The sequence below is a fragment of the Tripterygium wilfordii genome, chromosome 1 (assembly GCF_013401445.1).
Source record: "Tripterygium wilfordii isolate XIE 37 chromosome 1, ASM1340144v1, whole genome shotgun sequence".
In the NCBI taxonomy this organism is placed as follows: domain Eukaryota; kingdom Viridiplantae; phylum Streptophyta; class Magnoliopsida; order Celastrales; family Celastraceae; genus Tripterygium; species Tripterygium wilfordii.
In genome coordinates this window covers 7,597,683-7,611,154 of record NC_052232.1, presented here as the reverse complement: position 1 = coordinate 7,611,154, position 13,472 = coordinate 7,597,683, and the positions used below count along the sequence as shown (strand labels likewise).

At 37.3% G+C, this 13,472-nt stretch overlaps 3 protein-coding genes and 1 non-coding gene across 5 annotated transcripts in view; 1 reads left to right on the top strand and 3 right to left on the bottom strand.

Annotated features, from left to right (window-relative positions):
* Positions 1 to 2,677, bottom strand: part of LOC120002680 (phenylacetaldehyde reductase-like) — a 30,970-nt gene extending 28,293 nt beyond the window's left edge. The window contains exons 1-7 of one of the 2 annotated variants that reach the window (XM_038851463.1): positions 2,436 to 2,672; positions 2,168 to 2,337; positions 1,365 to 1,556; positions 1,073 to 1,235; positions 677 to 863; positions 386 to 569; positions 95 to 246 (exon numbers count right to left, since the gene is read on the bottom strand). In XM_038851463.1, coding sequence (XP_038707391.1) covers positions 238 to 246; positions 386 to 569; positions 677 to 863; positions 1,073 to 1,235; positions 1,365 to 1,556; positions 2,168 to 2,337; positions 2,436 to 2,562 — 1,032 coding nt within the window. In that variant the 5' untranslated portion in view covers positions 2,563 to 2,672 and the 3' untranslated portion in view covers positions 95 to 237. Of the gene's footprint in view, positions 1 to 94; positions 247 to 385; positions 570 to 676; positions 864 to 1,072; positions 1,236 to 1,364; positions 1,557 to 2,167; positions 2,338 to 2,435 lie in introns of those variants that run through there. The other variant, XM_038851455.1, reaches the window with a different exon arrangement.
* Positions 2,678 to 3,188: 511 nt separating this feature from the next.
* Positions 3,189 to 3,260, bottom strand: TRNAG-UCC. The gene has a single exon. It is a non-coding gene; the product is annotated as a tRNA-Gly (tRNA).
* A 2,655-nt stretch (positions 3,261 to 5,915) lies between these two features.
* On the top strand, positions 5,916 to 6,851 carry LOC119996355 (protein BPS1, chloroplastic-like). The gene has a single exon (XM_038842949.1). The coding sequence runs from the start codon at positions 5,916 to 5,918 to the stop codon at positions 6,849 to 6,851; it is 936 nt and encodes a 311-aa protein (XP_038698877.1).
* A 131-nt stretch (positions 6,852 to 6,982) lies between these two features.
* Positions 6,983 to 12,404, bottom strand: LOC119999241 (EEF1A lysine methyltransferase 4). The gene is made up of 8 exons (XM_038846715.1): positions 12,034 to 12,404; positions 9,799 to 9,912; positions 9,625 to 9,693; positions 9,475 to 9,494; positions 9,340 to 9,392; positions 8,987 to 9,017; positions 8,806 to 8,887; positions 6,983 to 7,413 (listed from the first exon to the last, which is right to left on the bottom strand). Exons 1-8 carry the CDS (start codon positions 12,215 to 12,217, stop codon positions 7,208 to 7,210), a joined length of 759 nt encoding a protein of 252 aa, XP_038702643.1. The 5' UTR covers positions 12,218 to 12,404; the 3' UTR covers positions 6,983 to 7,207.
* Positions 12,405 to 13,472: the final 1,068 nt, after the last annotated feature.

Below are 13,472 nucleotides of genomic sequence, written 5' to 3'. Positions count from 1 at the left end.
TGGTAAACTTGACCACAGTAATTATTAGCACATGCGAGCGAGACGCTTGGATGTTGTTTAGAAAAACATTGTAATTGATTAACAAGACTGTGTGTCTTGTAATGCGACTTTATTAATATCAGTTTTTCAAACTTTGATATGTTTCAAAGTCAGTACATGGAGAATGCATAACCTGGAGCACAATCCAACGAGGAGACTCTGAGAGAAGCAATGGAACAAGCGGTTCCAGCGCGGTAGCTACAACAACTGCCATTATAGATCAAGGGATTACAGCAAATTCTAGTAATGTTGCAGGTCGGTGACACATTTCAAGACAAACAAAATACTCAAAAGCTTATTAATAGAAATTGCATAGTCTAATTGAAAGACATAGCACAAGTTATACTTGAACTTTATTTTCATCGCTTGTCGATGATGATGCTTGTTTAACATTGAGAAATCCCTTCTCCTTCAAGCTTTCCACAGTGTCCCTAATTGTCACTTCAACTGGTGTAAAGTTGATGCCCCAACTCTTTGCTTTCTCCTTCGAGACTTGATATGGTGGTACACAAGATTTGTCGTCGGTGTGTCTGTGCCGCAAATAAGCATATACATACAGGTCTTAGATAGAAGAAGTCTGATTAATTACAGGCACCATTCAAAATAACATCCACAGCTTGCAAATAATGATACTTACATTGCAGGAAGGGGCAAACTCGGGTAAAGTTCATGCAAAATCTTCAGAACCTCAGAACAGTTTATTACTCTTGCAACTACACAACATCTTCCGCTGGCTATAGGGTTCTCAAACGCTTGAATATGTGCGAATGCAACATCTCTGACGTCAACGTATCGATAACTATTACTTGAAAATGTTTGTGCTCCTGCATTCAAAACACAATAACTGTTGTGAAAAGTATCCCTGTCAAATGGTGTCGTGTGGTGAGTTGTGGGTTAATTCATAACCTGGGAAACAAATTAACATCACCCTTCATAATCAGGCAAACAGCCGGTACCGAAATAAATTTGATATACCAGCTGCAGGCAAGATAGGAAGATCAATGATATACACTAGTTTCTAAAAAGAATATACCATTTATCAGCTTCAGGAAATCCTCCACGGTTAAATTAATGGCTGGCTGTAGTGGAGGACCAATCACAAACCCTGGATTTAACGAAACCATGTCGATTCCATTCTCTTTTGCAAATCTCCATGCAGCCTCCTCGGCTAAAGTTTTGGAAAGCATATACCAAAGCTGAGGGACATTTAAGCATCACCGAAAACAACTAAACATTTAAGCATCAATTCCTTATAAAACTCTTGAAAACAAGTACAGCAAAGAATTTGCAGTCGATTACGCAACGCAAGTAAAATTAGTAGCGACCTTTGATGCCTCACAAAATGTAGGATCCGCATACCAAGTCTCATCAACGACGACACCAGGGGCTAGAGGTTTTCCATTGTAAATAACTGCTGCCATAGAAGATGTGAAAACTACCCTCTTTACAGAAGGGACTTTTGCACATGACTTGAGTAGATTGATTGTTCCCTTCACTGCAGGATCAATTACCTCCACCTGAAGCATGAAGTAAATGAAAACAAGAAACGATTATGGCTTCAATATATATAATTCTTCTATCATAACTCCTAAGCTATCAAAAGACAAATACATTTAAATTGAATCATTAGTAGGTTGGATAAAATGTTGTAATTCTAAGAACTGCACGACTTTAGAATGCTATCGTAGTGTTTGCAGAAAGAAAAAAAAAAACCTTCTTATAGCTGTTATTTAGGATTGCTTATCCATTGAAAGTGAATACCTATGCTGGAAATAAGTTCAGAAAGCTAAACAAGAAAATAATTTATGTTTCAACAAAACTGGAAAACAAAACAAAATGTTCTAACATTTTGTATCCCTTTAAGGTCAGATAATCAAAGTCAATTCAATCAAAAACAGAAGAAGATTCCTGTCAATGTGTGCATCTAAGACTGCATATGCAACGGAATGCAATACACAGCACAATAAAACCGAAAAAGAAAGCAGAATAATGAATCCAAGTGCTGATTTCTACCTTCAAACCACGTATATATTATTGGTTCAATGAATTTCTCAAAACCCTGATTCAAATTTCTCATCCCCAATTCTCCTACAATAATATATTAATATACTGTAATTAGTGGGTTCACCTGTGGATCTGTAGGGGAAAGATTGATAGGCGAAGCAGTATGGAAAACGCCTTCACACCCTTCAACCACAGAATCAAAAACTCCTTCTTCAATTAAATCTGCTTGAAAAAGGTGAAGTCTTTCTTTTGCTCCTTCAAGTGCTAGCAAGTGCTCTGTTTTCTTTGGGTCCTCTGTCTCATCACACAAAAAAAAAAAAAAAAAAAAAACATAAATCGAAGCACCAAATGAAGAAGCAGCAAGAAGGGAAGAAGATAAGAGATTTACATACTTGTGTCTCGGACAGTGGCTTTGACAGTATACTCCCGTTGGAGTAAGAATTTGATCAGCCATGAAGCTATGTAACCAGATCCTCCTGTCACGCACACAACCTTCCCTTCCCCTTCCCCACCGCCCATTATTGTTATACACTGATTGCAATAAGACACAATCTATCATATATACAGACTACATATTGTTTCCATGTTTTCATCTACTCTCATCAATCATTGGTTGTCATGTTAGTGGCTGGTGATATGTGGTAAAGTAAAGATTAATTTAATATACTTATTGGAAGAATAATGCTCCAAACACTACCCTCATTTGACCCAATTAGCATGGAGTGTCGTGTTAACGGGATTTTATATATTTGTTTGTAACCAAATGACTATGTTAATATCATATAAATATTATATAAATTTGGGGATCAAATGAGCGTCTTATTTTATTTTGAGTGAATGTAACATCAGTACATCGCTCCATTATTGGAATGCATTAGTTTAGGACAAAATGTTTAAATATGTTTCCCCACCAATGTAGAGAGCATAAAGACAGATACTAAATGGAAGTGCATGAGAAGTAAACAACAAAAACAGAGTTGAGTGGATATGGGTATAATTATTGATCTGTAATGTGCATATATCTAATCTGGGACATTCTGTGTGGATTTTATGCATCTAGATCACTAGACGTATTGAAGAGCTTTTAATAAGGAAGGGAGAAAAAAAAAAAAAAAGAGAAAAAAAAAAGCTGAAACTATGCATTTTGCGTCTGCCGGGAGTCGAACCCGGGTCTATTGCTTGGAAGGCAATTATCCTAACCGTTGGACTACAGACGCTTGGTTGTTGGGATTTGTGTCGCAAGATCATAGGGAGTTCAAGTGGTGCACCATAAAAATCATAGTGCAACAGCAAAAAAGTGAGTAGGGATGTGATCAAGTGATAGGGCTCCTCTGATTCAGTATTCGAAGTGCTACAGATCCCAACAATTGGGATCTCAGTTATCCCAATTGCTGAGTTAACATGTTTCAATTGTTGGGATATTTATCTTTTTCGGATTCCATATAGCTACTCAATTTTACTTAATTCCTTTTATTTGTTGTTTCCATTTTCAACTTCTATTCATGCACCAATGAAAGTGAATAAGGGTCACCATTTGGCCGGTGGATCAAAGCCTGGTCCGAAATTATATCGGGCTTGGACAGCTCTGCCCGATGTCTCGGACGGGCCTGGGCACCATACATATATATTATATGTGCAATGTCTGTGTCTATATATATATATATATATATACACACATAATATATATACATATATATAATACGTATATATTACGCATATGCATATATTGATATATATAATACATATATAAATATTATATAGTCAAAAGTTGGGCCCGGTCCGATGTCGACCACTAAAAGTGAAACTGTATCGATGCAGCAAATGTGCCCATGGACAAAAGTAAATGCATATACTTGTGTCAGTCATATTTATGTGGTTCAATCCCCAGTGAGATATATTCTCGTTTGGTTTCGTGCAAGGCCTCTCGACCCAACTTAGCTGCCATCAAATTGTGCGCGTAACTTATTTAGCTCGAGTTTAGATCCAACTTGACTGTTCAAAATTAAAAAAATTAAAAAAAAAGCAAGTCAAGACAACCCAAAAAAGAAAGAAAGTAATATGGCATTGGCATATATATAAAGCCTCTTTACAAGTCAAGTATATATGTCTACAACAAATACATTGGGTTATGACTGTCACCAACTTGGGCTTTAAAGTAATTTAGGTTTAGGATTGTCAAGATGCTGTAGAACATAATATCACTAATTGATGTACAAGCTTAGGTTATGATCTTTTGAACATGGAATATTCTTCTGGTGGGTTTAGAACCCTAGAGTAATTCACAGTTGCCCACCAATCATTATGTATGTGGAGCTCTTAAAAGTTAAAAGTCAAATAAACTAAAACATATATGGTATGGAAGTACAAGTCTTAATTCATACTTGTAAAAAAGTTATACAATATTACAGATCCATAATGTCTAGCTACACATAAAGACCATCTCTTATTTTCCTTTGAAGGGCCTTGCTATCTGCAGCAGCAAATACTCTTCCGCACTTGGATAAGATTTTGATATTCCACTATATATATATATGTCCAAGAATGCAGAAGTATTATGTTACTGTTTCAATATTGTAGAAAAAGTCCATAAGAGTCTCAAAAACACATCCATAACTACAGCTTCCCTAGCTAGGGCTAGGATACATTGAAAAAGCTAGCATGCATGCATGCATGCAACTACTTATATTCTTGTCTAAGTTATATTGTGTCTTTTTTCTTTGAAACGAAGGAGGGAGATTCGAACTCTAGTTATCAGGGTGATGTACACCATTTTTACCACTCCAACTACTGATTTAGGTGGAGCTATATTGTGACTTTTACTTACACGATTTTACTCCTCTATAGCTATATCTATACTTGTCCCTTCTGATAAAATTTTGATATATATTTGAATTTATTTTAACAAAATATCAAATATGAAATAGGTTGCTAAACTATAATAGAACTCTAAAAGTTAGAGCAGAAATAAATATTGTAAATTTTCAAAGTGCTTGAATCTATGCCCCATGGGCACGCAAAAAGAAGAGCGGCCTATTAATTAAAATTATCCGCCAACCTTATAAGGTCATCCACTCTAATTATTCTACATGGCAACAGCAATGCAAATCAAGCGACGAAGTGTTATGCTAGCAAAAAAACTCAAATTGTCAAGTTAAAATAACGTATCTCCAACTTGGGGTGAGTCCGGACGATCAAATTTGTCCGATCCGGATTAAATCAAATTTGAACATAAGTTATATATCAAAAATCCGGGTCCAAAAATAAAATTTTTGTCCCATTTAAAGCCGGGTTCAAGTCCAAAGACAAAAAACTTGTCCGGACCCTAAACCCGGATTATATTATTGTCCGGGTTTAAACCAATCCAGGTTTGGTCATTAAGTATGTCTGAAATCCAATCCAGATTAAGATCCAGACACGTAAATATTTTATAAACAAGTGATATTATCAAACCTGGAATCGATTTTTTGCCACTTCTATCTCCAACCAATTCATACAAGATTGGCAATGAATTTGGAGGCAACTTGTTCTAAAAACCCTTCGGATAAGAACTTGTCAAAGTCACCTTGGAGCTCTATCTTTGCTTGCAAAACAAGCCCGGTCCAAGTGGACCAACTCGTTTCAAAGCGTGTTTCATTTTGTAACTGATGATGACAGAAGACCAAAAAAGATAAGAACCTTTGACTGAACCACAATCACGGCATGTGTTTTCCTTGGAATATAAAACCAATGGCGACTCTGCTGGTTTTCCTTAGCTTAGACTTCTATATAAGCCAAATCAAAGTTGTCCAATACAACAAAACACAAGCACCAAAAACTCAGCAATACCAAATACTAATAGAAATCTCCTTCTAATTCTTGTTCTCTGTTTTGTCATGGTTCTCTTGGTAGAAAGGCTTACCAAACTGTATTCCAAACTGGACAATCACCACCATCACCACCACCATCATCAACAGGAAGCATTAGATGCTTCATTGGAGGGTTTTCGATCGGATGTTTCCAGTTTTTTGGAACGTCTATCGTTGAATCCGAAACCCGGGTCGGAAATCCTGTCATTAGCATGGTTTCAGCAATGCTTGGAGCTCATACATAGCATCAACAGAGCCTTTGCAAAGCTGGTTGTGGAAATAGACTACCCTGTGACCAAATGGGAGACGAAGTCTGCGGAAGAGTATTTCAACTACAGCTTCAACTTGCTCAACCTTATGAACTCCATTTCTTCATGCCTATCTCATCTGGGGCAATCTCGGCTTTCGCTTTCCCATGGCTTGAGCATTGTGGAGGATTCGCCTTCCACCACTCTAAAGCATCTCAAACCGATTAAACTTAAGCGTCTAATCAAGGATTCAGAAGTGAAATACGATAAGGAAAGTACAGAAGGAAGTTCTTCAAGTGGTAAAGAAGGGATTATCCAACAAGGACTTAAAGAAATGGAAAGTATTGGATATTGGGTTTGTGGGATTGTCTTGGCTGGTTTATCTGGAGATTCTGATCAATACTTGACGCGAAAAAAGAGCAGGGAAGATCGCCAATTCTACGCTAATCGCATGGATGCAAGCGTAAGTGAATTTATGGAGAAAGGCAGGTTATTGAATGAAGTGAAAGAGTTGAATGATGCAGCTGATAGGCTTGTATCTGCCATTACAACGGAAGGCGAATGCAGAAATGCAGTAGAGGAATTGCAGAAAAGACTTGAAGAGTTTGAAAAGCTGCTGGATGGATTAGGGAAGGAGGTGGACTGCCTCTTCAATGAAGTACTAGCAGGGAGGAATCAAATGCTCAACGGAATTCGACGACAACAGAGGCAATAGAAAGTAGAAACATATGCATGTTTATTCTTTCAACATGGGCATTGTTTATAAAACAGATGTATATAATGCAAGGCAGTGTCTAATTTACAGCATCCCTTTCACAACCTTCCTTTGACAATAACAATGACACATCAGTACAAGCGCTTTCTCGCAGTTCGAGCTTTCAAATGAATAACAATGGCACATCAGTACAATAGGATCCTTATTTGTTGCAAGCAACGATACTAAGGATGATGCTTAATGAATATTGTTACAAAGAGCAAATAAAACAATACTTGATCATTGTGTTCGTCAAAGCTATGATAGAGTGAAATTATAGTACATAAACTACATATGAAGATCGCCATGATTGAAAACTAGAAAACATCAGCAGTTAGCGAACTTGTGCATATGCCCCTTAGCTCGGCTGTTTCGTCAATCTTTTCACACACATATATAAAATGAGAATCTGGATCTTCCACGACAAAATCTGGCGGAATCAAGCCCTTCTCGTTTGTAGGAACGGGTTCCAAGTGGGACATCTTTAATGAACCATTACCAGACCCCTTGAATCCTGGTCTGGCTGCAAAGGCAAGGACAAAAAAGACATGACAAAAAGAAGAAAAGAGAGTCTACTGGCAAAAGCAAAAGGGTCATTTGAATCATCATATTTCCATACTCAGTATGACTGCATAAAAATCGAAAGAAACAAAAGAGAAATTGGAAAAATCAGAAAACTATAGAGAAATTTTACGACAAATAGGGTTGGTTTTTTTTTGATGTCTTCTTTGAGTAACTGTATATGTTGATTGATATGCAGATAGAAGCTTGTATATAAAGCGGAAATCAGTAAGTTAAGACCTAACTAAGGAAAGACATGTAACTTCATGTTTCGCCAGAATGGGCCTTAATCTGCTCAATTAGCCCTTCACATCTCTATCTGCATATTGAGCTTTCATGTTTGGCCTTCTGTTGGATATTTTAACTCCAAAGATTCTTTAGCAATTAATTTCCCATTAGGAAGAATTTTGAATATTAGAATTAAGAATTCGAGTTGTTTTAGATTTAGGAGGCTCAAGAGTCTATATAGGCATGTATTTTTTTTAGGAATAAATACACTAGGAACCAGCCTAACTCAAAAGTGAAAATCAGCCCCTAACCTTTTTCCCCCCTCAGAAGAAGCCCTTCAACTTCTGCACCAAGCGAGTCCTTTGGAGGGCTTGTTTGGACAGTAAAAAACAAGAACAGAGGCTTATTAGATGACAAAAAAGGCTTTTGAGGGGAACATTTGGACCAAAAAATAGAAGTAGAGAGAGGCTTATTTGGATAGCAAAAATAGGCTCATTGAGTCCGAAACCAGAAAATTTGGAAAGTTTGGGAATCAGTCCATTATCTCTTGGGAATAAGCTGGGTTACGAACTTATGACAGACAATCTTGTCTCTGAGCTAGTGGCGTGGAAGTTTTGTTCTAGAAACAAGAACACTAATTACAATGGCTATTTGTTGGCTAGTCTGGAAATAGAGGAACAACAGGGTCTTTGAAGAGAAAGAAACTCCTTTTGATCACTTTATTGATAACTGGCTTAGTATTGTAGAACTTTGGAGCAATGCTTCTGGTAGGAATTTCTTTGATAACATTAGCTTATCTATCTTGTAACTTGTTTGCACCACCTTGGTCCTCTCATTAATAATATCCTTTTTGCATCCAAAAAAAAATCAGAAGTTGAAGGGCTTCCTTAGAACAAAAGAAAGTAGAGGGGCTCATTGTCACTATTGAATTAAGTTGGGAGAAGGAATCACTTCCATATAACCAAAAAGGCCTTGTCATGTCCAAGTTATTGAAAATTTTGGGGGACAGAATAGAATCACTTCTACAGTTCTACATAACCAACAATCTATAACGAAGATTATAGTTCCAGTGCAGCTAAACAATAAAAAGGAAGAAGAGGAAAGGAAGAGGAGGAAGAAAACTTACGTATTATGTAGAGTGTAATTTTCCAATTACATACAGGCTGCTTCAACACATGCATCCTAACTTTTGGATCACCATAGGTTATCTGTTGATGCCAATTTAAGAACACATTATGCATTCTGAAATTTCAAATAAAATAACAACAATGACAATGTTGAAGCTTAATCTGTGGGCATATGGTTACCAACATATAGATCCCTCCGGGTTTAAGAAGCCTACAAGCAAGAAAGAACCAAATTTATTGACTTCATTCAGTGGAATTGTAATTTGAGTATGTAAACAGAAATATGTGCAGTTCCATAAGTAAACATGTGAATTTAAACCACGTGTAAATTTCATGCCTGTTTACGCATATACATGCAGACCTATAGATAAACGCTAGAGTTATGAATGGTTTCAAATAATTGACTCCTCGAGGGAACCCAATTTAGCAGGGGCTAACACTGTGGGGCCCCCACAGTGTGGAAGCATGTTCATCAGTGTTTCATTAAAAAAAAACAAAATCAGAGGTGCTTACAAGTGAAACAAATTTACAACCTGCTCACTTCACCTAGCATCCGTGTAGAGCTTATTGGAGCATCAGTACCACACTGAAATAGCAAACCCGAGAAGATTTACAGATGCCAAAAAGGAACATAAAGAATAATTATATAATTCAAATATGAATCATACCATTAAAGAATCAAGAGTTCCTAATTGAGTATAGTAAGCCGCAGTGTGGGTTCAACGTCAATGGACCATTATCAACATAGAAACATCAATAAATTAATATGAAAGGCAGCAATATATGATGACACATGTAATTTAGAGGTATAGCCACACCTTTGTCAATGATACTATCAAAAGATTCATCAGGGAAGAAGCTCATATCCCTGACATCCATCTGCATGTCTATTGAAATTTGTAAAGGAAAATTAGGTAGCTATAGACACAGTTATATTGCAAATTAAATAACATTTTCAAATATGTAATGGAAGTGTTCATTTAACAGCATACATTTCAACTGAGGCACGCACTCATATTTTCTCCTCATCGTGTCAATGGCAACTGAAGAAATGTCAACATTCATGATGTCTTCATATCCATCTTTAACCATATCCTCTGACATGACTGCAAGTGAAAACATTAAGCCAAAATAGAAATATCACATGACAGTCTAAATCATTAAGCTTTGTGCTATATTTTTATGTGGATGATGGTCATAACATGAAGACTATACAAACGCAAACATGGATCATCATACTAAGCCTAAAGTTCAATTCATTTATAGAGGCCATAAATATAGTTTAAAGTTTAAACCTATAAAAGAAGTAGATCCTTGTACGATTAGCAACTTTAAAGGGCTTTTACATGTTGAAAACATAAAGTCGAATTGTCCAACGACACTCCTGCAACCATTAGGTCCAGGCGAGTGTTGAATCCTGGTCAAATCTGTTTGATAGCCCAGCAGAGCACCTCCTGAGTCTATCAACTTGAGCTGTGGCACTTATTCTCATCTCCCAGTCCCTGATCCCGAAGCTTTCCTTCCTAAACCAACTAAGCGTAAAGGGTCCTTCGATCGGCATAAATCTCTATCTTAGGCAAATGATACGCCCCTCCTTCCATAGGAAATCTTTGTCATTCAGAGCAATGTATGTTGTAATCCATGAACAAAAATGTATCGACCATACTATGTGAAGCAGCTTATGGATTTACACTCCAAATTCAGTTCTAATGCCCTATGAGGCTCAGTTGAGGTGACGACAAAGAGATGATTCTGTTAAGCGTATTTGAAAGGTTCATGAAGAAGGCTAGCAATGAGTCTGATGTGACAAGCAAATCAACATCAAAGGAAACAAGAAATGGTGGCAAGATGCTAGCACATTTGAAGTGAGAAAGGTTTATCAAGGGTACTTCTTGCAAAAGATGAAGAAAATTAGTTTCAATGCATATTTGATAGATCTTCCACCTCGGTTACATATCAGTCCCTCTCTAGTGTTTGACTTATACTCATGGATTTGACGGAGAAGTGGCTACAGTTGCAAACCATATTCAATAATTATCAACGTTGCAGCTATCAGCTAAATGTTACTAAATATGTAGGCAAAATGAAGCCAAGTGGTTCGGAAGGTGGTTACCTGACTTGGTGAATTCGTCTAATGAGTGCAATGACCTTTACTATTAAGAAGATTGCTGGTGAAGCAGTGAACCAGCTCATAAGAGCATTTGGAGCAATGGATATGAGTTGAGAAGAACGACCTCGACATATGTGCTAAAGTTATAAAGCTTTTTCCTTTGAGTCGAGCTCTTTTCCAAGTAGGATGATCGATGCAAGAGCATGGGCTACTGTTTTTGCTACTCTAGCACCAAGACTGTTCATGCTACCCAAGTTTATTATCTATAACTGAATTCCAATTTATGACAAGTAGATATCTTTTACTAATAACATAACTAACATTTGACTTCTAGATAAAGTGGGTGGCCAGGCTTATTGAGGATTCCATTCGCAGTCAAGGTTAGGGATTCCATTGAAGCTCTAAACCCAGACCAAATCTTCTTTTTAAATTAATTGCAAGCAGCTGTTATCTTAATCAATCAGTTTTTTCCAATCACAGAGACTTAGATTATTCCTTCTTCAAACTTACTAGTCCAAGTGTCTCTACGTTTCTTTTGTGGTGCCAGTCTGCTATGAATCTGTCCTTACTACATCCATACTTAACTTAGCTATACAACTTCATCCACGTTAAGCAAAAGAATGGGATGGCTCTACATTTCTTCTAGATGACTGAACTTTAGATTGATTACAATTAGACAAATAAGGTTAATTCCTGAACTTATCCAAAGACGTTCAATTGTCTTCTGGACACCAGTCTTGTCATTCTCTAGAGAAAGTTAATACTAACCCTCAGTTCTTTTCCGCATCTTGCCTTCCAGGAGGGTTGATGCAGAACCAAATCAGCGTTATTAGTTGCAAAATTAGCCCCACAACCTCAAAAAAGTTCAAAATTTTCAAAATTCAATCTCTTACGAAGCTACTTAAACTGGGTCCAGGAAAAAAAGGTCGAATCTTCATACAAGATAATTTTTTTTCATTCTATGGTTTCATGTCGTCATGCAATGTTACTCAAATTTGACGAGAATTCAAGCAAATATGTAAATGATGAGAAGGAAATAACTGAATCACAACTATGGACAACATTGATTCAACAATAAAATCTCAAATCGATAAAAAGGCATTGAGGGAGAAATTACGAGCATTGCCACAGCCAACCATGAGAACACGAGAAGAGGTAGGGATGTAGTGGCGAACAAATGGTCTCAGAGCAGAGTAGCGCTGGTACCAGTCGAAGGATCCTCCCTCCTGCACGTACCTGGCATCCCAGTAAGGCGCGTCACCGTAGTTGTACGTGTTTAAGCTCGACACGTCCCTGTACATCTTCCCCCTCTCTCTCTAATTTCTTCTGCAACTGATGATAATTTCAGTGGGTGGAAGCGGTTTTCCCAGCGGCGCGGATGTCTGTCGCAGTGGTGGTTGTGGGTTGGGTAGTTGGGTTGGTGGGTTTCGGTTTGGGAGAATTGTTGATAGCTCTCAAATGGTGCGCGCGTGCGGAAAAATTGTATAAGCACGGCACGGACGCGGACCCAAGGTATTATTTAGGGGTGAAAACAATGGATTTCAATCGGTTTCTTAATATAAATTTCATAGACCGGTTGGTCGGTTATTGCTGATTTTTTTCTAGTTTTAGGTTAATTTTTTGATTGATCCTTTAAAAAAATATGTAAATTTCAATTATCGACCTGATCCTTCAATCGATTAATCGAACGATTCGATTTTATTGATAAAACTTTACAACCCTAAATCCCTATTTATTATTGCCCACTAATAGATAAAGATGTAAAGAGGTTGCTATCCAACCCATTAATGTAGAGTGGGCCGAGCCTGGCACAGCCCACTAACCCATCCCAAATGGTCCGGGTTCACGACTCAGCCCACTCTACATCTCTACATTAGCCCAATTGACATAGAGGGATTCAAAACTTTTTTATCCTGATTCAAGCTCACTTCTAATACTTGGGTCCATCTCAAATGTCTCAAAAGTAAGTTCAAACTTTTGAGCAGCTTCTAATATACATGTATATGTCGACTGTCGAGTTCCATTTAGTGCCAACATCTAGGCATAATAAGCTCTTTAAATCTTTGCAAATCAACACACTCGTTGAACTCTTTTTTTTTTTGGTTTCCCAATATATCCCCAGACAAACCCAAGACTAATCCTCCGAGGTTCATTCAGGCGCCAAAGGCCGGGACCTCTTTTAAGAAAATTTTCTACATCCACAAAGACTGGAACAGAATACATTACTTAAGCGACCAGAGCCTCTTACCACTTTGGTCCCTTAAACAGACCCTTTTATGCATTGCTTTAAGCCAACCTTTTAGGTTGGGTTTTTCCCTTTAATGGCACCCAATGATATCCCTTCTTTCAGTAAACCTTTTAGCTTAGACCTTGTTGTAAGCAAGAGGGTGGGATTGATTTTAATAAACCACTCGGTTGGCAAAGTGCTCTATTTGATAGAGTTTATTTTTTGAATTTCAATGCTAACTTATAAACTGTGAAAAATAAATTAACTTATAAGTTATAAAATAAGTTGTAAGGTGAAACTTATAGTTGACGTTACCTTCTAAGTTGTGA

Coding starts and splice junctions, on each gene's coding strand:
- LOC119996355 (XM_038842949.1), top strand. CDS start 5,916: ATGGTTCTCTTGGTAGAAAGGCTTACCAAACTGTATTCCAAACTGGAC.
- LOC119999241 (XM_038846715.1), bottom strand. CDS start 12,217: ATGTACAGGGACGTGTCGAGCTTAAACACGTACAACTACGGTGACGCG. Junction 9,393..9,474: donor GAACTCTTGATTCTTTAATG/GTATGATTCATA, acceptor TTGCTATTTCAG/TGTGGTACTGATGCTCCAAT. Junction 9,018..9,339: donor ATGCTAGGTGAAGTGAGCAG/GTTGTAAATTTG, acceptor TCTTGCTTGTAG/GCTTCTTAAACCCGGAGGGA.